The 27,814-nt window shown below is 40.8% G+C and overlaps 2 protein-coding genes across 2 annotated transcripts; both read right to left on the minus strand.

The window, feature by feature from the left end:
* Nucleotides 1-278: 278 nt before the first annotated feature.
* LOC143149566 (UPAR/Ly6 domain-containing protein CG9338) lies at nucleotides 279-8,266 on the minus strand. Its single transcript, XM_076317085.1, has 3 exons — nucleotides 8,049-8,266; nucleotides 2,703-2,936; nucleotides 279-2,259 (listed from the first exon to the last, which is right to left on the minus strand). The coding sequence occupies exons 1-3, from the start codon at nucleotides 8,107-8,109 to the stop codon at nucleotides 2,033-2,035; spliced, it is 522 nt and encodes a 173-aa protein (XP_076173200.1). The 5' UTR covers nucleotides 8,110-8,266; the 3' UTR covers nucleotides 279-2,032.
* A 14,140-nt stretch (nucleotides 8,267-22,406) lies between these two features.
* On the minus strand, nucleotides 22,407-27,155 carry LOC143153325 (uncharacterized). The gene is made up of 3 exons (XM_076324373.1): nucleotides 27,098-27,155; nucleotides 23,242-23,376; nucleotides 22,407-22,630 (listed from the first exon to the last, which is right to left on the minus strand). Exons 1-3 carry the CDS (start codon nucleotides 27,153-27,155, stop codon nucleotides 22,407-22,409), a joined length of 417 nt encoding a protein of 138 aa, XP_076180488.1.
* Nucleotides 27,156-27,814: the final 659 nt, after the last annotated feature.

Consider the following 27,814-nt stretch of genomic DNA (forward strand, 5'->3'; position numbering starts at 1 on the left):
GATTGTGCACCTTGATGATCGAAACGTTGTTGATAATAAATAATTCTCCGTAGGTTCTTCTTGTTTCTCGATGTAACAAAGAAAAAGATCTATACTTTTCACCTTCAATAATTACACGAGAGAAATTAATCAATGTTCATATAATAATAAACGAAAATTAAAATTTCTTTGGATTTTTTTTTTTTTTTTAATTTCAACACGTTCCAGTTTGTAAATTCCGCAACTGTAACCGTCTGGGAATGAACGAATGTTGCTGTAACGAAAATAGGACGCAGTAATGCAATATACATTTTATTGCTCATTATAATCTTCGTGCAATAATATTTTATTTGTCCTTGAGAAGCTCGATAGCATAATTTCTTTGTGCAGACGTTTCGGTCGAATGTCACATCTCGAAGCCCCGTTCGTCTGCGCAACACACATATGTACGTATATAATTCTATTTAATAAATTTATTGCGGGCTCGAGCCTCGTTTGATCCATCGATTCGCGAATGCACTTTAATGAATACAATAATATTCAAATTTTCATTGCGGGCACGCGTACACGCAAACGTCGCGGCACGTCATGCGCGAACGTCGATAATGGTTGATCGTTGTATGCGGCTATATAGACCTCGTCTTTTCGAGTACCGTGTAGGAAATTTCCCGCGACAATTTATCTCGAACAGGGCTGGAACTGTTCGTTTCGTTTAACGTTCGAATATTTTACAGGTACTCGAATCACGCGATACAAATTTTGAACATCGTTACTTGAATGTTCGAATACACGAGTATTCGAATACCATCGTTCGAATATTATCATTCGAATAAGAAAATATTCGAGTAACGCTTATTAAATAAGAATATTATTATTCGAATAAGAATACTCCTATTCGAATAGTATCGTTCGAAGAAGGTATTCGAGTAACACTTATTAAATGAGAATATTATTATTCGAATAAAAATACTCCTATTCGAATAGTATCGTTCGAATAAGAAGGTATTCGAGTAACACTTATTAAATAAGAATATTATTATTCGAATAAGAAGGTATTCGAGTAACACTTATTAAATAAGAATATTATTATTCGAATAAGAAGGTATTCGAGTAACACTTATTAAATAAGAAATTTGTTATTCGAATAAGAATATTCCTATTCGAATAGTATCGTTCGAATAAGAAGGTATTCGAGTAACACTTATTAAATAAGAATATTATTATTCGAATAAGAATATTCCTATTCGAATAAGAAAGTATTCGTACACTCGCACCGGAGCTGAGATCGGTGGGCGAAATATTCGAATGTCGAATTATTCGAACGGTACTCGAACAGTCAACTACTTCAACTGTCCCAATAGCGTTCGAATTATATCCGCCATGTATTCGAATCCCCCTCCCAAGCGTTATAATATTCGAATACAGGAAAGTTCCACCAATCCCAGCCCGAGCCGCGAACGAAATCGAGTAGAAGGTCACATTTCCGTTTCTATTTATTTCATGCGCCCCGTTTTACTTCGACGCGAGCGGAGGCGAGATATAAACGGCCCTAAACTGAATTTAACGAAGAAATTAGCCAGAAAATTGCGTTGCAAACTCCCATAACGTTTACCCCGAGAGTTTCGCTACGTTCGCGGTTATTTCGCGTAAATTTAACGATCCGTTTAATATTCTTCGGCCGAGGGATCCTGAAGTTCCTCGACGAGAAATACGTGCGAAAATTTCCCCTCGACGAAGAAAGGAAGAGAAAATGGAAACAAAAAAAAAAAAAAAACAAAAAACGTCTCGATTCTCTCCGAGAGACTCGTACGTACGTATGAATCTCGTTTCGTATCGGTAACGAAAACGGTAAATGTCAGATTCGTTCTCGATTTCCGGGTTTCGTATCGCCAAGAGGCACGTCGCGCGCACATCGTGAACATGAAACAACGTGAAACATCGATGAACAATGTGTTATATGGTGTTCGAGTTTTCGAACGCGTCGTGGAACGATCGTTAACCATCGCCTCCCCGATGACGATCCCGATCAATTCCGCAAAACCGTCCGCGAAGGTTACGCGCCATTGTAAATGGCGCCGAGGATCACGGACCCGACCAGCGACAACAAGACGAGGAGAATCCTAGCCGTGGGTGCGATCGAGCCGTTACAAGCGTCATGCATACAGAGATCGCAGTGTTGCATAATCTCGTTGGAGAATTTCCCTTGTATCGCTTTGCAGGGATCAATGGTCTCTGTCTTCGCAGTCTGACAGTTCCTCACTATGACCTCCGCTTTGTTCACTGATAACAAAAAAAAAAGACGATGTGTTACGAAGTGGAACCAAAAGTATAGCGCGAGGAACGCTTCGGTCTTGAAAAAAAAAAAAATACTGATAAATCACTTGCGTTCGAAACAAGCACTGTCTCGTATTACCGTGATATTTTAACGCGTTTACTATGTATGACGTTAACGTTTCCGTTGACGCGGTGCCATTTTTCAAGACGCGAGATTCAATTAAGGGTACACAGAAATTCAATGGACGTTTCAGTATCGCGTTCGAATCTTTCGTTAAAGAGTAAAGGTACGATCGTAAACAAAAGTGTTCGTTCGAATTTACAAATCGTGAATATACCCTGAACGGTGAGTAAGTTTTGTTATGAAAGTTAAAAAATGTGTTTCGTACAAAATTCGATAAGGTGTTCTGGAATCGTTCAATTGTTTAGAGATTGAATAGCCAAGTTACCCTTGAGGACCATTTTCGCGCAGGCCATCGGTCCAGGTGATTGAGAGTGCTGGAAATTGTCGACTTCGAAGATGTGAGATATTGCTTTTAAATCGTTGTTCTGATTAACGGTTCCTTGCCAATCAGCCATATGCGTCAGAGTACATTCGACAGGTTCGATATTGTGCGCCTTTGGATCAGTGTCACAGCCCGGGTTCGTGAGCGAAGTGCACATGTAGCACTTCAAAGGTTCGTCTGCAAAATCGAAGAAGACACATTCTACGTTTATTGATATTTCTAACGTTGATAACATACGTCGATGTTACACAGGAGTATAGTATTTCGTTAAATAAATATCTCTTGAAAATTGATTCCCCGAAGTCCTGTTTCATAGAGTGTTATCGTAATCTGCAGGTATTTGCATATGTGCAGTAAATCTTTAGATAACAGCTCAGCCACACCTCAACTTCTTGTAAGAGGTAAAAACGTTGCTGATATCATTATTCTTCTTACTCTTATCTTAGATTGTTATTGGAATAATAAATGTATAATTCTTCGATGGTAATACCGCAATGAATAATTTTTAACAAGCCTCGTGTTAAATTTAAGGTCAACGCAGGAAGTCACTGACCATTCGATTGCAAAATAAATACAAGTTTTTGGCGATGGTTCGTCGAAGAAGAAATTTCACAAATTTGTCGAAGAGAGTGAAACGTTTTCTTGCATTTATAAAATTTGTAATGTACGGCTCGATTGAATCTCGGTTAAATAAACCGTGACTCTCCATTGCGAAAGTGCTTAGAAATTTTTATACAACGTAAGAGGTAATTTGCAATGGAATCAAAGAGAATGTGACTCCTCGTGTAAAAGTAAGTCGTACGTGCAAAATAAAAGTTTTTCGTTCGCGTTCTCGTGCACTCGACTATGACGTGGATAACGTAGCTCTCCAGAACTCATTATTTTTACCCCCTCTTATGGCTCCACATGTTGTCAGTGACATAATTTCCTTTCTACCGGTCCTACTACTGTAAATTACTCCATTCTCTGGCTGGCTCGTGTCATCGCGATGTGACGATGCATTTTAATATTGGACGGAACTATAATACTTCTCAATTATCACCGTTCGGACGGACGACGATAATCAAGAATTAATTAGAATGAAAAAGTAATGAAAATATCGATACTCTTTCACGATTAATAAAAAAAGAGGATAAAGTAGTTCGAAGGATTAAAGTTTCAAAAGATATTAAAATTAGCGCACACATTTCGAATTTCCAACATCTTTTACGAGCAATATTTCCAACAAATTAAATTTAATTTTTAACGCTTAAACAAATTATAGCAGCAACTATAATATAAAACAATTTTCAATCGTGCCGCTGTTAATTGTACAAACATCATTGGTACAAATCTCTGTCTTTTTAAAAATGTTTAAAAAATAAAACATAAACAATTCCTTTGTTCAACTTTGACTTATACTCTGATGAAAAAACGTCGATCCAAAATAGTCGTAATGGGTTATATCGTTTTTGTTTCCAATTTTTAGTATGTTAAAAAAAATTGTAAACGATCGTCACTGTTAAAAACACTTCCGAGCGATTTATCACCGGCTAGAATCTTGTAAATCTAAGTTGTGCTGAATCGTACCCTCCTACGCCGTAAATCCTTTAGCTTGTAATCGAAAACAGTGAGATGTAAGATTTTCAGTATACTCGCTGGAAAGAAAGGTCTTCTTGGGAAAATATGGTAGCCATTTTTCTAGATTATAGTCCATTTCAATTCAACGATTCTTTGTTTCCCGGAAGAAGTAAATAATCTGCTCCCTCTGGCGCCTGGTAGACGCCTCCAGGACGCCGGGACCCTTTCGGCCATCGCATAATTCTAACTAACCAATGGAGTGTGCTCTCGCATCGCAAGAATGTTTATGATCGTTAGTACGTTTCCAGCGTCTCTTTTCGCTTCAAGTTGAATGCAGATACGTGCGCCATTTTAAAGTGGCGCACGAGCATATTCGAATACTCGGGACCGCGATGCATTAACGAACGAAATACGTGAAAGGAAATACGCAACGCAAAGAAAAACTTCCGATCTCTTCTAGATTATCTTTAAACATTCGCGTAAACATATTCGGTATTACATTCACGAGAAATGTATCAAATTTTACACGAGTATCCGAACATAACCTAGAAGAGGTCGTAAACGTTTATACATTTTACGTTCGAGAGTCAGCTAATAAACTCATCGTTTATCGATCGAGAAATGATTTATTTAAAACAAAGATCGAAGCTTTCGAAATATCGACTATTGGTTCTCGTTCTTTTACTCTAAACTGCGCGAAACGATATATATATATATATATATATATACTTTTAAGGAAGAAAATTTCTCTATTATTGGCACCAAGTTGTGGTACTGGGACAGGAAATTTAATATTGATAGAAGGAACTTTTAGTAAATATAAATATTTATACACCCTGAAACAAAATTTAAAAGAAAGTGCAGCAAAAAGGGGGTCATTACGTGATTTTCATTTATAACGTGACGATGATCCAAAGTGGCGTTTCTCAAAGAGTGCTCAACGGAGCCCTAAGGCTCCACGAGATCCACTCAGTGGTTCCGCGAGGTCAAAACTACTTTCGTAATTATTATTACCGGTTATAGCGACGATGAAACGACGTTACACGAATCTTTTTCAAAATTGATATACATGTATCGGGTTGTTTGGAAAATCATTTCGTTTTTTTTTCAGTAAAAATGAAACACGATTTTTTTAGAGCGTATAAACGTTTCATCAAATTATACATTCTCTATTTTGGAAAACGAAATGACTTTCCGAACAACCCAATATAAAGTACACCGAGACTTAAATATAATTTTTTAAATGTTTCTAACTACCTCTGTGGTTCGAGTATTAAAAAATATTGCGTCTAATATTTGCAACACTTTTTTCATCGCGAAATTGTTTTACACTTTCATAAAATTAAAAAAGAGCAACATATTCATCGATACAAGTACTCAACGAGCGATGGATTCGCTGTTATTACATATTCGTTAATTTATCTGCGAATAAAATTAAACGAATTAATAAATATACACGTACAAAATTTCTCTCAAGCATTAACTGCTAATGGGTGGATCATCGATGGATAGAACGGATATAAACAAAAGTTTCCAAGTTCCGCATAAATATTCAGAAATGCGAAAGGTCCTCGGAGGTTAAAAAGTTCGGGAAATTCTCTAAAGTTTCTGCAATATACCGCGAAAATTGGCAAAAAATTGCAAGTATCGCGTATAATGCTCTCTCGTTGGTCTAATCCGATATTTATGGTTCGAAATAGGTACAAGATGAAATCGTGTTAAAATATAAATTCAATTCGTAAAGAAAGGTTACAGAGATACTTGGAATTTTATCAAATCGAATGAAATATCGTTATAGAAAAATTAGAGCGTAGCGAGAATCGTCAGATCGTGTTGGACGATCGATAAGAAATGGAAAATATTTCAATGATAATATTGTTGCTCGAACACTTTCGTACAGTGTCCGGTGTCCGATCGTCGATACGAAGTATCGAATGAAATATTTCCACGTTTATTCCGAAGAGTTCACTTTAATTCGAGTACATTGTTCGTTAACGTTCGCGATTGGAAGTACTCGAGTAGATTCGCGAGCCACGGTGTGTAGTTATTATTTGGGTCGCGGCGTCGCGTCCTGGCGCCGTAAGTCGCGACGCTACTCACTCTGGTAAGCTTCAGCCAGTTCGACAAACTGCAGTTAACCTACTATCCTTCTGTTTTGAAGCTATTCGGAATCAACGAAAAATTCCAACGATATTTAACATTGCAAACATTCCGCGTGGCCGTCCGTGGAAAAATTCTCGTACGTTATCAGAGAGGATCGTTCGAACTTGGTTCTAATTATACGGAGAGTACTCGTTGAATACACACTCGAGAAGAATTCGGTTAGAATCGAAAGAATTGAACACCTTTAATTCGATCGAAAAGAATTTAGTACAGAGGTTAAAGAATCGTTGAGGTAGCTTTGCAATTTTCTTAAGAACACCGACCCGAAGTCATAATCCACGTTTAGTCTCGCATTGAGCCGACCAACCGATTAAGCCCGAACATTGGCGTTAATTTTTAACAATTGACCATTCTTGCGACCCGCCTTGATCGCCAGTATTCGTGCGAAGATCGCGCATCGCAACGAGATGGCCGACAAGGTCGAAAATTCGTGTTCGAAGAATTAAAACGAAGGAAGTGGGTTTCCTAAAAATGGTATTTCAACGATGTGTGAGCAACGTTCGAGAACCGAGAGCTCGTAACAGTGGCGAATCGTAGAAATTGTTCAACTTTGTTCCAGGAGCGAATTTCGACGAAGTTCCGTAGAATATAATGTCCGCGATGTAAAATAAATTCGGAAGAATGCACCGTAGAATGTATTTATAGTCGCTGGGAATTGAAATTGATCGTAACAGCGTGAATACAGCGAGTTCCTCTGGAACGAAAGTAGTAAAGCGCCTAATAAGTCGGACAGTCGGTAACTTGTTGCAGTTATTTGAACACATTCCGCGGATAACTTTTCTTCGAGGATATACGTAACGGATAAATCGTGAAAATTGCCAACCGCGACGTATCTCGGAGAGAATAATAATAAAAAAAAAAGAGTACAATTACGACGACCGTTGCAACGAATACTTGGTAGTCGTGGATAATTCCCCCCTCCCCCCCTCGTCTTTCCAAACGCGAGATTCCCTGTTCTCGATCTACGCACGATTTCCAATTACCTGCCCGAATATTAAATCCTTTGATCTCCCGTTTCTCTTTTGTGTTTACGATTGCTCTTGGTCGCGCACGAGAGCGAAGTGAAATTAACTCGTTCGTAAGACATCGTCCGCGCGCAACATCGAAACGACATTCTCTATAGTTGCGCGATCGAGACGAAACGATATTCTCTCATCCGGAAAAATCAGTTCGGTTATTCCCGAAACGGAGAGAATACAAGACGAAAAAATCTCGAAACGTGAAAAGTGAAAGCGTACGGTGTACGAGATCCACTCGTCGAGGGTCACGGGGTAAAATGGAATTTCGAAAGCACTCTAACGGTACGCTAGACGCAGCTGCGTGTCCGACCACCGACGTTCTCCGATCACTGACCGCTCGAAACCTCGGAAAAATTCCAGCCGGCGTGGCGGGCCGCTGAACTTCTCCTTTTTTTTCTTTTCTTTTCTTTTCGTTTTCACCGTAACGCTTAAATACTATCCAGGAACGAAACAAAGAGGAAGAAAGAGAAAAAGGAAGAGAAAAAAAAAAAAGAAAAACTCTCCCCGGATATGTTCCGACGGTAAATACATTTCTCGGAATATTCACCTGAACGAACCACCAAGACGAGCGCGAGACCAACGATTAGCACTGGGATCCTTCGATGCATGCCGACGGTTGAGTGTGTTGCAAGGGTCAGGTTTCTCCTCTCGAAGAAATTCGTCCTCGGGGGAACGGAAGGCAAACTGTGATGCGTGACGGAGGGTAAAGCACTGTGGGGCTCCGGGAACGGTTGTCGTCGAGTCGACAGCCTGATCGCGAGTATGAGATTGCGAGATTCGCCACTCACCACGCCACTCCTCTCCTATTTCCTCCCCGTCCCCTCTACGCCCCTCGTGTCCGCGCCGCGCTGTGCCGCGGCGTCGTCGTACCCCTCCCCCCCCCCTCCCTCCCACTCTCTCCGCGCGCGCCCCACGCTCTCCTAACCGACGAGCAACCAGCTCACGAGTATTCGTATTCGCGCAAGGCGTGTGGATTTTGCCCGCTCGGTGAATCTCCCGCTGGATCGTTGGGTGTGGATCAACGTGGCGCGTTCACCGTCGTCGCCCGTATTTCACGAATTCCCTCTGTGCATGTGTACACATGTTTACGTTCGCGCTTGAAAACACGCCGGCAGAATGGACGCCAATCTTCTAAAACGAACTAATTTTACGTTTGACACGGTGCCGCCGCTAGGGGGCACTTGGTCTTTTACTATCGGGCGGTACAGACCAGCCGGGGGTGGTGATTCCTCGAAGAGTTTGACTTTGAGCCGAGTTTCGGCTCGGAGGCGTGATCGAATTAACGATTAATGACCCACGATAACTGAGTAGGATATAATTTGAGGGTACGATGAACGAATGGGGTAATTGATAGTACGGTGATCACGATCCTCGAGCGATCTATGGAACGATGATTACGAACGGTGAGTAATCCGTGGGACGGTGATTATGCTCGTCGAGTAATCCGTGGGACGGTGATCATGCTCGTCGAGTAATCCGTGGAACTGTGATTACGATCATCGAGTGATTCGTGGAACGGTGATTCCGATCGTGGTACAATTTATGGAGCGATCGTTTCGATTTTCGAGTATTCTGTTGCGGGATGGATTCGGTGGTTGATCATAAACGGTGTAATATTTGTAACGATTACGAGGATTGCGATCGGTATGATTGTCGCGGTGATTACGATGATTAATTACTGTTACCGTTACGACAATTACGGCCACTGTGATTATTACGATGATTACGATCGTTATCTCGATTCTGGCGACTGTGACGGTTACGTGATTATGATAATTGTGACGATTATGGTAATTGCAATGATTGCAATGAGTATGTAACCATTGTGACCGTAGAGAACTCTCGCGAATGTTTAGGCAGAATTCAAGGTAGGTACACTTGGCAGCTGGAAAGATGACTCCTGAATTAAGGGGAATGTATGTACACATAGTACTTAGACATAGCACTTACACATAGTACTTACACATAGTACTTACACATAGTACTTACACATAGTATTTACACATAGTATTTACACATAGTACTTACACATAGTATTTACACATAGTACTTACACATAGTATTTACACATAGTACTTACACATAGTATTTACACATAGTACTTACACATAGTACTTACACATAGTACTTAAAAATAGTATGTGTAAGAGGAACGTGGACAGTGTCGAGCAATATTTGCTTGGTCACGAATTCACTCGAAGATCGACTGAAACATCTAGCCAACCACGATTCGCGATTCCTTCCAGAGGTCAACTTCTCAGTTACGCACAGTATCTCGAAAATCTCGAAATTGGTAAGAAATAGAAAAAAACTCTAAAGGAGAAAGTTTATCGGTAGGTCAGTGTCTATTTTTCTACAACTTCACTTTTTTCATAAGTGCAACGACACGCTCGACAAATGCAAATATATTATATTTTCACCGATCCTACGATGAATCTCACCCAAATTTCTACGCTTGCTACTACAGTTAGCGTTAATCAAAACATTCCACCGATCAATTAGGATGTTTGAAAAGTCATTTCATTTTTTTTTTTATGAAAATGAAACACGATTTTTTTAGAGTGTATAAACATTTTACTAAATTATATATTCTCCATTTTGGAAATCACTTTCCGAACGACCCAATGGTATACTTGTACAAGCAATTTTTCCAAACTTTACACTTTTCCAAACTTTCTCATACTTGGTCGATCGTTTAATTCCTGTCACGATTGTCGTATACGTGTACCTGTAAACCCGTCAAATTTCATTAAAATCGATAGTGACATTCTCCTCGTCGGGGACCTGGCCGTGCCTGTGAAATTCTGTGTCGTGGCACTCATGGGTGTAGGAGCTCTCGCTTATCACCTCATTGATCCGGAGATCACGAACAAGAATCGTCTACACCCGTTGGCAGACCACCTCTAACCAGGGGATTTCGCCCAGAATAATTAGGCTACTCGTCGTATTCGAATCATCGAAGACACCGTTGTCACCGAACACGCTAAACCCGGATCTTCGGCGCGAGAATGTTTTCCTCTCGGATGATTTTTGCTGCCACGAGTTTTAATACTACCCCGCCAGGAATATAACCCTGGCCACTCGGGGATTAAACGCAAGAGCGGGAAAAATCCCAAAGTTTCCTCCGAGCGTACAGTAACTTGTAACGCGCGAAAACCTTCCACCTCCTCAACCCTCTAGAGGATTTCCGAGCAGAGGGAAAACCCGTAAGAGGTTACGAGGTTTCCAGACCGACAAGATGGAACAATTTGTACAGATAACCAGTTTCAGACTCTGGGAATTCATCATTCGAGCACTCACGTGCGGATCGCCGCGTTCGATTTTACTCGTCGCGTACCAAATAAAGAAAAGTTATCTTGCAGCAAGATCGTTGAACGAAACCGATCAGCCGCTTTTCGCACTTCGAGTAGGCGCGCACGTGGAATTATTTATGCAACTTGAACAATAATACGATAATGTATCTGCAGGTCAGAACTTGGACGTGACGCGACTCAAGTTTGGGAAGAAGCACGCGATCGATGCGAGTGAAACTAATTGAGAAACGTGTGCCTCGATAAGAGTAACGAAAAATAATAGTAGGTTGTTTGTTTCGTCGAATTTTATCGCTGTTGATAAGTATTTCCTCGTTCTGTAAACAATTCGTGATAGATCCGCAAATAGATTCCCAAATCTGTGAACGAGAGTCGTTGAGCGAACCTACGGTAAGTTTAGCAATTTTTCGATATTTTTTTACAATAATGCGAATCGCGATACGAAAATTTCGAGGATTGCGAAACGAATGTTATCTTGAAACGTCTGCGAAAGAAAATTACTGTTCGACAGTTCGGTTATCAAACGTATGTAGGTCATCGTACATAAAACAGCATCAAGGAGGACTAATCGAAAGAATAAAAAACGAACGGGTCAACATTGAACACAAAAATCTCTCCATGAATATTAGATGCGTCCGGATGAGAATCTTTTCGGATAAACGAGATTCTCTGTACGAGGCTCGAGTAATTAACGAACAGAACCCGATACGTTTGTCACCACATTGTGTACCATATGTTAAAGTTAATCATCGTTCGATGTCCCGGTCGCCGCAACGCGAACATGTCTTTTTCTTCAAAATACGTTTCAATCCAATATCATACGTGATGTAATAGTGTACATCGTATCCGTCTGTCGCGTTGGACATTGTATCTCTACACCTAGATTCCTCCAAATCAGGTCCCCTTTGAGAATCGCGAATAGATCGATTTTAAAATGAAAGAAACTATGAAAAATGGAAGACCGGTTGAACTTCGTACAAAATTCATTTCACGATACTATTTCCAAAAGAATCCTAATAAAACACATGTAATATTTCCCTCCTGCCCTGGACAATAAAAATTACCTTTCGAATCAATTATTTTCCAGACACAGTTGCATTCGTCTTCGTATCTGATACATTCCACGCGATCGTTGTATTTCACAACGCGACAATCATCGATACGATATCGTTAACCCAAATACATTTTCATCGAGAGAAAATCTGTGATCATTGACAATTTCGCGTGCTCTCTTAAATCCGGCTGCGATACGAAATTTGCATAATTTTCAATGTATGCATCTGTTGCGTCGCGTAAGCGCCAAAAATGTTGTCCAGAATCTCGCCTATTTAATCGCGTATACTCCGCGCGGTGATCGTGTAACGCTCGTTGGATTAACACGATACTTCCTATCTTCGTTTCACGTGGAAAATTGTGCCGGTGAATCTGTTTGGCATGAATTCTGAATGCAATCCCACGAGACTCGCGTCGAAGCACCGAGCCGCGTTAAAGGGTACTATACAGGGTGTCTCCGCAACCGTGGTTAAATCAAACCGGGTGCGATTTCTCGTGAAAAAATAAATCGAGATTATCGAGTTGAGTTATCCACTCAAGGCTTCCTTTTAGCAGAAGAATGACTTTGAAGAACTATCAAGCGTTAGTTTCTCAAGTCTGGTCGCAACGAGAAGTCCTTCTGGTATTTCTTCTCTTCTAAATTCCCTTTCGCGTATTCCTTCGAGTACACTTTGTTTGCAATTGAACGACCCAACGGAGGAAAAAACAAAATCATACTTATCCGCGGGTGTACTTACCGTTGTACTTTTCTAAGTGTAATTAATGTAATAAAACTCGTGCGTGTAAACAGTCTGGAAGATTCTTTGTCTTTCTGTAAAAGTTCCAATCGGTTGTTTATTAAGAGAGTCTTTCTAAGTTGTAATTAATCTTGAAGATAATTTTTAAACCTGGAATATTAGGAAACGAGAGAAACGGTTGGAAAATTCTAGAAACTGATAGAAAGTGAAATTAAAACCGATAGAAATGCGATGAAAATTAGAAAATTCAATCCGAGAAAATATTGTTGAACGAACGGTTTTCGATCCGCGCTCGTCGTTTGTACGTCGTAATGCTTAGGTTAAAAAATACAGTATGAAATATACGAAGCTCGTTTGTGCAATTTAATAATCTTCCTCCTGGCGAGCCAAATCAGGTCGAAAATAATATCCTCGCTCGGTTTGTGTAAACAACTCGTCTCTTCGAATATTCGATCGACCGTCTACCCAGAAGCGTTCTACTTTTACGTCTACGTTTATACTACATTTGGATGTACACGTACATTTAGCTGCTCCATTCAACAGAACGAAGAAAATTCATTGAATTACGCGCAAGTTTACCTACGGTTTGCCCTCTTGCTCCCTTCGCGATTGGAAATGTTCTACCTTGCTGGAAAACGTTCCCTTTCTCGCGCGGTCTAAGCGACACGTTTCATTTATTCGCGACAGAGTCCCGAATGACTATCACTCGTCGTTGTTGATCGCTGTCAGGTGATTTTTTTCGATCGTGTGCGTCGGTTTCGTAGCTGCGTAGACTCCGTTCTTTCGAAAATCAGTACGTTTTGATAAAGACGGTAGAACGAAGACGGAGAAGGATGAAAACGAGACGTCCGGCGCCGTGGCGCCCATCCAGGACGCCAACGACGCCGTCTAGCTCACAGTTTTGAGTTTAGCAATTACTAAGGGAATCCACCACAGTATCCTTCCTCTCTGCTTGCGGTTATGTTCTGTATTTCGATCTATCTTAATGCGTTCCCCTGTCTTTTTTTCTTTTTTTTTTAATTCCCCCCCCCCCCCCCCTTCGAATGACTTTTCGTAAAACGAGCTCGATCGTTTCTCATCTCTCTTTCTCTGTTTTTTTTTTTTTCTTTATATCGTCTCTCTGATTAGATCACGCACTTTTTCCAAGCTTCGTTTCCAACAGACATTTCCTCGAGTTTAACATTTTCTTAGTCGTACATTTATTGACCGTTAATCGATCCGGTTGGTAAATTATATTTTTTTTTAATATTAAGGTTTCTCCTGATCATCCGTGACCAAATTATGAGAGCTTTATTTTAATTTATGGAATTAAATACGATTCAAAGGAAATATTTTACACCAATGTACCATTTTAGCAATTATCATTTACCGTAGCACTATTTTGACAATTAAATCTGTAATAACACTGTACAACAGCGATCTTTACAGTAATATATCACTCTTAAAAACACTCAACCATAATATCGACTTTATAATTCGAAAATATAACTTCTTTAAAAAATCGCTTTAAAAAATTTTTCTCTACAACTTCTTTCCGTCTTCGTTACGAACAGGTTTATAGTTCGGTCCAATTACCTGATACACCATATATATTCATGTAGCATAATATTTATTCGACGTTGCTTTTCGTGATCGTGAAGTATTCGACGCGAATTTTCTTACGATCATACGATAGACGATTTGCCATTTTCATTCGAAGAAACGAATCTCATCCAGTCACATTTCTTTATAAGTCAACTGCTCGTTCGTCTCATAATTCAACGTCACTTAGAAAATCTTTTACGTCGTTGGACGATTTGTCGACCGCCTCACCGGTTCAACACTTTTATCGTGCTGCATTATCGAATCTTTTATACTTTTATCGTGCAGATGGCTTATTCCTGTCGTGTACGAAGTTCGATAAAAAATACTCAGAGTTTTCTCGTGTACAGTTGTTATCGGTGGTAGGTGACGGTGGTTGGACAGTTTCGACATTATTCAATAAAGCATCGTGCGTGTACAGATAAGATGCTGTTGCATCTGTGCAATAGTTGCACGACTGTCGGTGCAGTTTGTTAAACTTTTTCAACAGTTTCCAAGAAACGTAACGTTCGATTTATCTAAACACAGTTGTGAAAATATATTTGAAAATTTCTGCTCCAAATTTTTCACTCCTACATTTATTCTACTCTGTTCACTTTTTTTTTTGTAGTTTCTTAGAAACTTAACGTTCGATTTATTTAAACATACTTACGAAAATATATTTGAAAATTTCTGCTCCAAATTTTTCACTCCTACATTTAATCTACTCTGTTCACTTTTTTTTTGTAGTTTCTTAGAAACTTAACGTTCGATTTATTTAAACATAGTTACGAAAATATATTTGAAAATTTCTGCTCCAAATTTTTCACTCCTACATTTATTCTACTCTGTTCACTTTTTTTTTGTAGTTTCTTAGAAACTTAATGTTCGATTTATTTAAACATAGTTACGAAAATATATTTGAAAATTTCTGCTCCAAATTTTGTACTTCTACATTTACTCTACCGTATTAACTTTTTTTTAGTAGTTTTCAAGAAACTTAGTTCGATTTATTTATATACAGTTACAAAAATATATTTGAAAATTTCCGCTCCGAGTTTTGTACACTTACTCTTACTCTACTTCGTTAACTTTTTTCAGTAGTTTCCAAGAAACTTAACGTTCGATTTATTTAAACATAGTCAAGAAGATATATTTGAAAATTTCTGCTCCGAATTTTGTACTCCTAGTTTTCCTCTTCGTCAGTTTCGATACTGAACTTTGCACACATGATCATCGAACTTTGCACAAATGTTCGTCGGTCTAAGAACTACACCATATTTCGTTCCTGCTACTTTTCGATATTAAGGGAGAAACCACCCCTTATATCGAAGCCATCCATTTTATTCGTGTCGATATAACTCTTAAATTATAAAAGATATTGAAAAATGTTTCGAGTAAAAGTTCTACTGCTTCTGGTGGCCTGTAAATTAAAGAAAAAGTTCGAGAAAAAAATTCCATGTAAATGGATCAAGTGGAAGGACACAGAATGCACATTATGTTTCGCGTTAAGAATGGATAACTAGAAACTTTGCAGATGATAAGAAAATCTTAATTGTAACGATTACAGTTTTTCGTTACAATAAAAGTGAAATTACTAAGTAGCATTATTAATGTAATTATTCTTCTATTACAACTCTTTGTTAATGATGTTGAAAGTAATAAAAATAAAAATATATTTATATTATATATTATATATATAATCATACCTGTCGCAGAAAGTATCAATTCTTTGGTGTAGAACATTAAAAGAATTGCATTTCTCTCTTCTCGCAAAATATCGATAAATGCTCGAAACGTACACGCGAATCGTTTTTCGAGAAACGATACGGTTACGACATTTTTTAATCGAAACTTTACGATTTTGTTGACTTAAACGGTTTTACTGAAAATTGGATTTCGTCGTGCCACCGATTCGGTGCGTGAATTATGAAACTTGTCCCGAAATACCACAAATTTACGGCTGTGAATTCTGTCTGATTAATGCTCACGAAGAACCAAGCGTCTTTTCGGAAGTCACAGTACGATGCATCATGACAAACCGATAAATCTTGCACCCGAGGAAGTGTCAGCGTTATGGTATCCATTATTGTAAGTAGTAGCGGGTCATCCTCGGAAGGAGGGGGCGCTTCTATAATGCAGATAACAACCTTGGCATACGTTCAACGCGAGTTAAGTATCGTTTTCGCGCGCAATCAATGAATTTCGAAACACCGAGTGTTTTTGCGCCACTCATTACCAGCCAAAGTTTCAGCTAATCGTTGAAAACTTTCGACGACAAAGTTAAACGTACAATATTAGCGAAATTATTCGATGAATAATTTTCAATGATCGGTACTAATTATCTTGCGCCAATCTATCTTCTAACGCGCAACGAAATGTTCTGAAAAAGTTACGCTTTCCAAGTTACGTTCATTTTCAAGCCAGTTGAATTTTTAGATGGATTTTTCGATAATTAAATTGCACGTGATTATAGACGTAAAAAATGATACAACTTTTGTCGAAACTTTTAATATTTTACGTCTCACTGCTCCGCAGCTATTTGACGAAAAAGGGGAGTTTGCATTTTTTTTTTTTTCAAGGAGCAATTTTACTCCCTCAAACCCTATTATGGTATCAACGAGAAATAGTTTTGCGTTACGAATGAACTGCTCCACTTGCACGCAATGTTTCAAAATTTTCGGCATTTCCGGGTTCTGGAACTTCCTTTGTTAGCGTGAACGTAGCATCGCGAAATTATACACGCACTGACTGGTTTATTTGAGACATTTACAACACCGTAAGTAATAGTTCGGAAGATAAACCTTAGGTTGCTCCCATATAACGCAGGTTACCTACAGTATTAAATGGAAATGAAGTTCGGAAAAGATCGATGAATTTAAAGAACTTGATTTAAAGTCCACATCGCGTTATTCAAATACCACGAGCACCCAGCACGATCGGTGCACGAAATATTCGATCGGTGTTCAAATGGTTGAACGTTCGAATAGTGCTCAGAAAAATTAAATATTTAAAGAGTACTAAAATAGTATTCGAATTGTCAAATATTCAAAGAGTAATGAAATACTATTCGAATTGTCAAATATGCAGAGTACTAAAATACTATTCGAATTGTCAAGTATTTAGAGTACTAAAATAGTATTCGAATTGTCAAATATTCAAAGAGTACTAAAATAGTATTCGAATATTTAGATATTTGAAAGTATTCTAAGAGTATTCGAACATTTAGATATTTGAAAGTATTCTAAGAGTATTCGAACATTTAGATATTTGAAAGTATTCGAATAGTATTCGAATAATCAAATATTCAAATATTCAAATATTCGAAAGTACGCAAATAGTATTCAAATACACAAATATTTGGAAGTGCTCGAATAGCCAATTAGTCGAAAAATCCTTGGATCGATACAAAGTAGTCAAATATTCTAAAAGTAATCGAACAATACTCGAACAGTAAAGTATTCGAATAATGCCTACTCGAATATTCAAATATTCGAACATTATTGGAATAATTCTGGTCTACTCAACTACACGAATACCGCTGAACTATTCGAATACTATTATAATAATACTATACTACTCGACTACTCGAATACTATTCGAATAATGGTGAACTACTCAACTACTCGAATAAGATTGGAATAATCCTGGACTACTCGACTACTCGAATAAGATTGGAATAATCCTGGACTACTCGACTACTCGGATACTCGAATGCGGAAAAATCGGTAGATTAATACCAGCCCCGGTCGTAATTAAAAACGAGCTCGATCGTATATGGAGGATGTACGCGGCACCGTCGCGAAATGTTTCTTTGATGTCTCGATACGAAAAAGGTTATTCCACCGGCCGTGTCCCGAATGTTCGATCGGTAAACGAGCACGCGCGTACGTACGAACCTGGCGGTGGTTCGAAAGCAAGAATCGTCGGGTGCGCAATAATGAAAGTGTGGCTGGTGAAAAGTGTCCGGAGAGCGTCAGGATGCTCGGCGCCACATTGCCGCGACCCAAATAGTAATAATACCATCGACGAAGGCGGGTCGGAGACGCTGTTGCGAGTGATGAAGGACGAGGAAGAACGACCGACCGCGTGCACCACCTACATTTGCGAATCTTGGACGCAGCCAGCCCTCGGTTAACATTATTATCCGTGGCGCGATGCAAAGACTTTTATCGAGGTTCTCGCCTCGTACGGCCTACCTTATTTTACCCTGGCTCGACTTCTACGCACACCGCGCGCCCCTCGCGTCGAAAAAAACCGAGATGTCGCCATTTTGGTTCACGTACACACGCACGTCGACAATCGTCGCTTCGTGGTTGGCTGTTTGCGCGGTACCGTTAACGGAGTGAGAAATAGACTGTTTTTGAGAAAGGAACCACCATGTCGCGGATAGATATTAAGAGCCACGGGAAGAAACTTTCCTCGTACGGATAAATCAGCGGATGTCGTTCAAATGTTCCTACGAAAAGGTTCCATTGGTAGATGGTCACAATAAGGACGACGTGGGTGGCGGTGATGGGTTAGAGCACCGTATGTCGAACGATTGTTTTGGTTAATTTGCGGTGGATCTCGACGGGAGTGGCCGGATGATAACTCGCGAGCGTGCGTTACACACGCTCGTTCGACTTCTCCAGTCATCGTAAAAATAATTTCACGGTAACTTTCTCGGTTAACCCTTTCACACGAACGGTCTTGTTTTATTTCTACACTACCGCTCGAAAACATCGAATCGTTCGTCGTGTGTAGCTTCGATAAAATAGTAAGATAAAAGTTTGATTACTATTTTTAACGATGTGAATATTTTCGTCGTAGGTTCGATAGAATAGTAAGATTGAAAGTTTTTATTACTATTCTTAACGATATGTGTAATTTTATCGCGTTTTACGAAAGCAAATATTTTTAATAGGTACGTAAGTTTGTGTATATGTATCGTTCGCAATATATATTTCGGTGCTTCGTTTTTCTTGATTTTTCACAAATTTTGCGTATGTAGCGTACCGTGAATGTATCGATCGAGATTTGTTTAATTTGAAAATTATTGAATATTTCCGGTATTATTCTGAATTTTACATTGTACCGAAATTGAAATCATTGTGCACCGTTGTGACGTTATAGTAATGGATTTGTTTCTATCAATGACGTTAATAATATATTAAGGAGGTAATCCCCCCTAGCATAACGGCAATGCTTATACTGAATTCAAGCGTTTCAATCAGCCCCCAAATGTTTATGTTTATTCAACACGAACGACCCGTCGACTCCTACGACCGCTGGTCCCAAGAGAGGGTGTTAAAGTATCGAGAATCAAATTTCATTCTCCAATGAAAGTAAAAATTTATATATTTGTCAATATATCTTCACGTGAATATTACCAATAGATTGATCAAGTTTTCCCAATGAAAATAAATCCAAACACGACTATATTCGAATTGTTTTTAATTATATATACAATAAAACTTCTACTATCCGTACTCATAAAAAAAAGAACTGTTTAGCAAAGAGAATCTTCAGATAATAGAATACTCATTTTTCTGAAAGTAATCGTAATTATATTTCCACTAGAGTGATATAAATATTAATGACAAAATTAAAAAGATAATACAGGGGAATGATTCCTTTAGCTGTTCTAAATCACGAAAATTTCTTCGAACGTTCAATCGTTTGAAATGAAACTTTTGTTTCTATCTAAAATTATCTACCCAATTTCTGTTTCGTATTGTACCAGCATGACCACTGTTCTACTCGTATCGTACATTCTTGCTAATATTGCGATCTATGTATTTTCCAATTTATGAATTATTTCGGGTTTTGGTTCTGCAGCTAACTACACATAATTCTGCTTTGATGCCATCATTAGGTACATTGTCAGTTTCATGCTACATTGTAGCGAGCAGAATTAGTTGTATTGTACATTCCAATAGAAATGGAGATATTCTACAAGAACGGATACAATAGTTCGAATAATACCACGGTTGAATAGTCAAGAAGAAGAAGCTAGCTGAACATTTTTTAAATATAATTATAATATCGTGCAATTGAAAGTAGTCCAAACGAAGTCGAATTTGGACTCATTTTCATTGAGAATACCTCGTCGATTCACTGATAATACCGTTACGCGAGAAATATGATAATTTTTATCTCACATTAGTTAAAACACCCACACGCGTGCATCGTCTTAAATATTCGATCACCGAGTGCACGTAATGCGAGATTCGTTCCCTGTTGCTCTAACTCGCTCACTCTTGCGTGACTTACTGTAACAGTAGAACTCTCGTTCGCGGAAAATCTTCCATCAACCAAATTGAAGCAATACCGAAGGACATTCTACAATAGTGGTCTTAACGATGTGACCGACAGAAACGAAAGATCAATTTAAACAAACGATTTTCTTAATAATTTACAGTCTAAACTTTTCAGTAGATTTTCATTGCATCTCAAATTATCTACACCCTCTTTTCAATTATATAAACACGTGGACGATTTTTAATCAACTTACTACCAATAATCGTAACTTTTTCAGTAATTCGATAATTTCTTAATAATTTACAGTCTAAACTTTTCAGTAGATTTTCATTGCATCTCAAATTATCTACACCCTTTTTTCAATTATGTAAACACGTGGACGATTTTTAATTAACTTACTACCAATAATCGTAACTTTTGTCAATAATTCGATAATTTCTTAATAATTTACAGTCTAAACTTTTCAGTGGATTTTTATTAAATTTCAAAGTATTTACACCTTCTTGTTCAATTATGTAAACACGTAGACGATTTTTAATCAACTTACAATCAATAATCGTAACTTTTTTAATATCACATACTTACTCCTGCTATTTTCACGATGCTGCCATGACTTACTAACTTATGAATTATCTCGTGTTTTATTCGAATGCATACTCTCTCTCCCTTTTAGCTATTATCACGCTCGAACCGCAAGTTTCAAATTCCACGTTATATTGCTAAGAACAGAATTAATGTCGACCATCGTGAAAGAATATTTCAAAAATAAAAGGAACACGGCGCGTTCTAATTCTAACCTCAAATACGAATAATACAACGATTAACCGTTTCAAAACCACGCCTCAAGTTAACTGGGGTAAAACCACCGAAACTGTGCTTAATGACGAAAATAGCCAATAACGAAATAAAAGAACAGAAAAATTTAAAGCAAAAATTACTCTCACATATGTTCGAAACTGTCTTTAAATACCTAAAGATTGAAACAAGAAAATGTTGCGTTTTTCGAACGGATTACCGAAGTAAGTAGTCAAGTCTCGTCTTCGTCCTCATTTTAATAGGCCACGTCACCGACAGCCATTACGCTAATGTTAGAAGATCGTATCTGTGAGTTAAATATCGCGCGTTGTGATTTTAATTAAAAGTCGTTCGATAACTGGAACTTCACGGTACGAAACAACAGAATATTACCATAACGTTGCAGAAACAATAAACTTGCGTTAAAATCCGTAATTTGCCTAACAGAATCGCAGACGCGTGCATCATGTTTATGAAATGTCCAGATCAGAAACACACGATGCATAAATAAACGTATAATCGACACTTACTCCGGTCGTTCTCGACTACTATGAAACTTCGATTGGCCAGGAGCCAACTCGGATAAAAAAGATCATTTTGTTCCGCGTTCGAGAAAAAACCGACGGCACTCCTTACTCGTTGTGCGGGAACGTGATAAATGTGAGCGAGCGTTTAGTTTTCGTAAATAAATCGTCTATATGTATAACGTAAATCCGGGCTGTCGCTACAAAAGACGATTTACGATCGATTAATTGTTGCTATTCGAAACGTAAATAGCAATACGCGATCTCGATACACGTTCGTGCGATAATTGAATTTTCTTAATCGAATCTGATCGCCCGACCGAAAACTTTTCCACGGCGGATAAAAATTATCGCATCGAGTCACAGTAATCGAATACACGAAACAACGTGCGTCGAGATTGTTCGCGAAACGAGAAACCTATGTCGGGGGATGAACACGGAGATAAGATAATTTCGTTAACTCTTTCGACGATATTGATCGCGGGAATAAGAAAGAGAAACAGTATCTTCACCAAAGTGGCGACTGTTACTCGTTAAGATTTGGTAATGCATACGTTGTTATGTCGTTATACCTTTATTTATATATATACTGAAATCGAGTAATTTTCGTCGTGGTAGTCGAGATCGAACAATGGTAGTTGTTTTCTGATAATTTGCTTGTTTCCCTTTACTTAACAATTGGTCAAGTAGGACTTAAAACGAGAAGTACAAGTTGACACAGGATGTAAAGCAAAACCGTTGTTCTCAACGATGATCTCGCAGACCGATTGCATCCTACACCGTGACACTCGCAAACGAGTTGATAACTGTCGCGCGAGTAACGACCTCTATAACACTCCGTGTCAGCGTTACGCCATTTCGCGCACTCGCGTACAATTACGCGTTCCTGGGAATCCATGAAGTAATCTGAAAATCCATAGAAATAATCTGGTAAGATGATTGACAAAAAAAAAATATCCAAATAAGCATTGATATTTTTATTTTCCATTGCCAAGTGTCCTACAACAACGTGTGTACTTATTTCAGCGTTTCGTATTACATCGAACGAGTATATGTAAATTTCTGTGTTCAAACATACCGTTTAGTGTACACTGTTGTTCATAAGTCACCAGACACTTGTTTCCGTTACCTTGAAAATACAAATTAAGATACAGATAAGATTTTCCAAAGAGATCCTATTACCTTATTTTGTTACGTTTAGTTTAAGTTTAAGAAAAAAACGTGTGGAATACATTATAGAAATGTAGAAATAAAATGAATCTAGAAACACTAAGGAACTATTGTGACAAACATGTTGATAAACTCCTCGACAGAAAGTATGATTTACGTTTCATCCGTAATGTAAACAATTAATAAGAGTTCCATTCCATAATGTCAATTTGAACAGATTCGGTACGTGCTTGCCAAATGTCCGATGACGTATGAACGAAAAATGTAGACGAAATGTGCAAACATTTAAAGAAGTAGAACATTCGAACGGATAAAAATAAAATATAATATTATAAACTTGTCCTTACATATGTACACGACTTTACGACAAAATCGTTGCGACGCTGGACAGGACTTTAAATGTTTTATATTAGCTCCATTGATAGTGCAATCCTCGTCTTTTTTACTATTGCATTGAAAACATTTAATGGCTTTGGATTCTTCTTACGTACGCCGAAAATGTATTACATGCAAAAATAAAGCAACATAAATATATTAAATTCAAGAATTAATATTTTCCTCCTCTTAGACATTTCTTATTTAAGATTGGACGCAAAATACAAAAAAATTTAGCATGGAACACAGGTCAATATTTATTGCGAATATGTCACATAAAATTTATTAATAACACATACGAGCTATATTTAAAAAGTTTACTTATTTAAGAAATATGTAAGTATTTCTTAAATACTAGGGCGGAGCAGCGGGAGGCGACCGAGACGGGTCGGGCCGGGCCGGAGCGGGGCGTGGCGGGGCGGGGCAAGGCGAGGCGGGGCGAGGCGGGGCGGGGCGGGGCAAGGCGAGGCGGGGCGAGGCGGGGCGGGGCGGAGCGGGGCGGGGCGGAGCGGGGCGGAGCGGGGCGGAGCGGGGCGGAGCGGGGCGGAGCGGGGCGGAGCGGGGCGGAGCGGGGCGGAGCGGGGCGGAGCGGGGCGGAGCGGGGCGGAGCGGGGCGGAGCGGGGCGGAGCGGGGCGGAGCGGGGCGGAGCGGGGCGGAGCGGGGCGGAGCGGGGCGGAGCGGGGCGGAGCGGGGCGGAGCGGGGCGGAGCGGGGCGGAGCGGGGCGGAGCGGGGCGGAGCGGGGCGGAGCGGGGCGGAGCGGGGCGGGGCGGGGCGGGGCGGGGCGGAGCGGGGCGGAGCGGGGCGGAGCGGGGCGGAGCGGGGCGGAGCGGGGCGGAGCGGGGCGGAGCGGGGCGGAGCGGGGCGGAGCGGGGCGGAGCGGGGCGGAGCGGGGCGGAGCGGGGCGGAGCGGGGCGGAGCGGGGCGGAGCGGGGCGGAGCGGGGCGGAGCGGGGCGGAGCGGGGCGGAGCGGGGCGGAGCGGGGCGGAGCGGGGCGGAGCGGGGCGGAGCGGGGCGGAGCGGGGCGGAGCGGGGCGGAGCGGGGCGGAGCGGGGCGGAGCGGGGCGGAGCGGGGCGGAGCGGGGCGGGGCGGGGCGGAGCGGGGCGGAGCGGGGCGGAGCGGGGCGGAGCGGGGCGGAGCGGGGCGGAGCGGGGCGGAGCGGGGCGGAGCGGGGCGGAGCGGTGAAGGGCAGAGAGGTACGCAATAGAGTGAAGTAAGGAAGAGGAAAGCGGAGCAGGGCTGGGGAGGGCTGGGAAAAGTGGAGCGAAGTAAAGTGGAGTAGAGTAAAGCAGAGCGGAGCAGCGCGGAATGGAGCGAAGTAGAGTGGACTAGAGCAGGGCAGAGCGGAGAAGAAAGGAGAGGTATGGAGCCGGGCGGATTAGTGCTGGGAGTAGTGGAGCGAAGTAGAGTGGAGTAGGAAAGAGTAGAGCGAAGTAGGGCGGAGCAGGACTGGCAGGAGTGGAGTAGGAGAGAGTACAGCGGAGCAGAACTGGGAAGAGTGGAGTAGGAAAGAGTAGAGCGGAGCAGGGCGGAGCAGGTGTGGGTGGAGTGGAACGAAGTAAAGTGGACTAGAGCCAGGCAAAGCGAAGCAGGGCGGAGAGAAACGAAGTAAAGTGGAGTAGGAAAGAGCAGAGCGGAGCAGGTCGGAGTAATGCCGAGCGGAGAGGAGCAGAACGGAGCGGTGCAAGCCGGGGCACGGCGGGATGGGCCAATAGATAAATGGACAACTAGAAAGATGGACAAACAGATAAATGGACAACTAGAAAAATGGACAAACAGATAAATGGACAACTAGAAAAATGGATAAGTAGATAAATAGATGAATAATGAGAGAAATGTGAGCTGATATATAATCAGGTAACGCTAATTTATTCCTCTACGCGATTCTGTAACTGTGGTAGCCATAGATTCGGAAATTATCCCATTAGGCCACGTTTCCTCCCACTTTAGGCCAAGGTTAAGCGTGGCGAGGCGGAGCAGGGCGGAGCGGGGCGGGGCGGAGCGGGGCGGAGCGGGGCGGAGCGGGGCGGAGCGGGGCGGAGCGGGGCGGAGCGGGGCGGAGCGGGGCGGAGCGGGGCGGAGCGGGGCGGAGCGGGGCGGAGCGGGGCGGAGCGGGGCGGAGCGGGGCGGAGCGGGGCGGAGCGGGGCGGAGCGGGGCGGAGCGGGGCGGAGCGGGGCGGAGCGGGGCGGAGCGGGGCGGGTGAAGCGAAACGGGGTGAGGCGGCGCGGGGCGTGGCGGGTGAAGCGAAACGGGGTGAGGCGGCGCGGGGCGTGGCGGATCGGGGCGAGGCGGATTGGGGCGTGGCGGATCGGGGCGTGGCGGATCGGGGGGAGGCGGATCGGGGCGAGGTCGGGCGAGGCGTAGCGGAGCGAGGTGGAGCGGGCTGAGCGGGGTGTTACGGAGCGGATGAGGCAAGTGGGACGTGGCGGAGCAGGGCGTAGAAGGGCAGGGCAGAACGGGGCTTGGCGAAGCGCGTCAGGGGAGCGGTCGGAGCGGAGCGGTTCGCGGCCTTTTGATGGGGCGGGGGCGGGGAGGAAGCGGAGCAGAGCAGGGAAGAGTGGAGCAGAACAAAGTACCGCGGAAGGAAGTGGAGCGAAGTCTAAGAAAAAATGTTTCTTCTTTTGCCAATGTACCTATCTAGGAGAAACAAATTGAAAAGCGACTAGTATGTTGTCCTTCGACGGTTGTTAACAATTATGATAAATAAACATCTTGCTTTCCCAATTTTGCCTCGTTTTGTTCGACGATGTAATTGCTTGGCAGAACTAAACGAGGAGATCGAAGGATTTTTGATTCCATCTATCTACCCGGTTTAGTAATTTGGTTTGTATAGCGTATCAAGGGAGATAGATGGAATCAAAGTTCCATCTATCTCCCTCTGGGTTTTCACTCGCAGCAACCTCCACGTGGTGAGACCTGGTAATCGGTATTACTCGTGGAGAACAATAATATTTCGTCGCGAGTAATACCGAACTAATCGGCTGTGAACTTAGAGTAGTTTTCTAGCGTACAAGAATTAATATAACTCTCTAACATTGACAATTTTTATAAATATATTTATTCCAAGTATCGCGTATACCTTTCATTCGTTCTCTTCTTTGCTTTCATTTCCTTCGCGTAATTCTATATAATAAGTCAATGAACGAGATATGATTTTTGTATTGAAATTACATTTTAAACTGAATCGATATTCGAGAATAAATGGGACTCGGAGAAATTTTATGAAGCTGTTAGGATAGCTGTGACTTTGAAAATATTCTTACTGTCGTGTTACTAACGTGTTTCAAGTTCCATCTATGAGAAAGAATGGAACTTGTTAGAACATTTTCTAAGCCGATAAGTTTGGTAGAACGAGAAATGACGTACAGAGACAAGTTTTCTATATTTTCTACTTTTACCGACTTTAGTGGTTCGATTCACTGTAGTTCCCAGAACCACCATTCTTAAACGAAGAGGTTACTACCAAACTAATATTTTACAACGACGATATTTCAACTTCTTAATATCTTTGCCACATTTCATTTATAATTTTGATTGTTACTGATATAATTAATTCTGTTTGTGTTTAATTTTAGTTTCTACACCCAATGGCGCTGAAATATTATTCCGTTCCGAGTCGGTAACGTTGGAATTGACAAAGAAATGATAAGAGGACTCCGTGCAACACCAAATAGACTTACCTACAACGTATATCTTAAATAGCTGAGCTAGATATTAGCAATTGTTATGGACTTGTATCGACCATGATTGTTTCGTCCTTACTTAATCGAAGTCTACTTTACATTATCTACAATCGAGAAATACGGTAACTACATTGTGAATCTTACCTCCTTGGAAAACGAACAAGAATAAAAGTACTCGCAGCATATTTAGTTTTATCTGCATCGCAGCCTTTTCATTTGTGTTTCCACCTTATCTGTAATTCCTCAATGATCGGTGAAACGTGAAACGATGTTAATTTTCGCCTCAACTCGTTCCCCGATGTTACATAACTTTGTCGGTAGATCACAATTTCAAATATTTCGGCGTCATTGTACTTTTTCTAGAGTCTGGAATTTAAGGAATTAAATGTGAAGTATAAATAATGACGAGAATGGTATCGCGTGTGAGGTTATACATCACCTCGAGAAACGAACGAATACGCCGAGGTGAGAAATTCCGTTTCCTCTTTAGTTATTGATACACGAGAATATTTTCTGTAATTTTACGCATCGAGAGATTCATCGATACGCGTCACGGGGATTACAGTTCGATTTATTAATTCCTTATTACTAACCTCGTCGCAAATGCTCACCAAACATGAACGTGACATAGAATCAATGTATGGTTATTTCGACGTTACGTCGAACAACACGTTTGTAGTTACAATAGGAGAGTTTTTGACAAATTCAACACTGTTTTCGTTAAATAAGGAAACAAAATATGGAATTTTTCAACGACTATGATATTTATTCTCTTAAGAAATGTGTTAAAATGTACGCTGAGAGAAACAACAGATTGCCATATTCCGTTGATAACTTTACCGAATTATGACAAAACGAATA

Source organism: Ptiloglossa arizonensis, chromosome 1 (genome assembly GCF_051014685.1).
Source record: "Ptiloglossa arizonensis isolate GNS036 chromosome 1, iyPtiAriz1_principal, whole genome shotgun sequence".
Lineage (NCBI taxonomy): Eukaryota > Metazoa > Arthropoda > Insecta > Hymenoptera > Colletidae > Ptiloglossa > Ptiloglossa arizonensis.

Coding starts and splice junctions, on each gene's coding strand:
- LOC143153325 (XM_076324373.1), bottom strand. CDS start 27,155: ATGCAGATAAAACTAAATATGCTGCGAGTACTTTTATTCTTGTTCGTT. Junction 23,377..27,097: donor CTTGTTCGTTTTCCAAGGAG/GTAAGATTCACA, acceptor GGCGTACGTAAG/AAGAATCCAAAGCCATTAAA. Junction 22,631..23,241: donor TCGTAAAGTCGTGTACATAT/GTAAGGACAAGT, acceptor ATGGATTTTCAG/ATTACTTCATGGATTCCCAG.
- LOC143149566 (XM_076317085.1), bottom strand. CDS start 8,109: ATGCATCGAAGGATCCCAGTGCTAATCGTTGGTCTCGCGCTCGTCTTG. Junction 2,937..8,048: donor CGTCTTGGTGGTTCGTTCAG/GTGAATATTCCG, acceptor TCGATTTTGCAG/ACGAACCTTTGAAGTGCTAC. Junction 2,260..2,702: donor CGCGAAAATGGTCCTCAAGG/GTAACTTGGCTA, acceptor TTTTGTTATCAG/TGAACAAAGCGGAGGTCATA.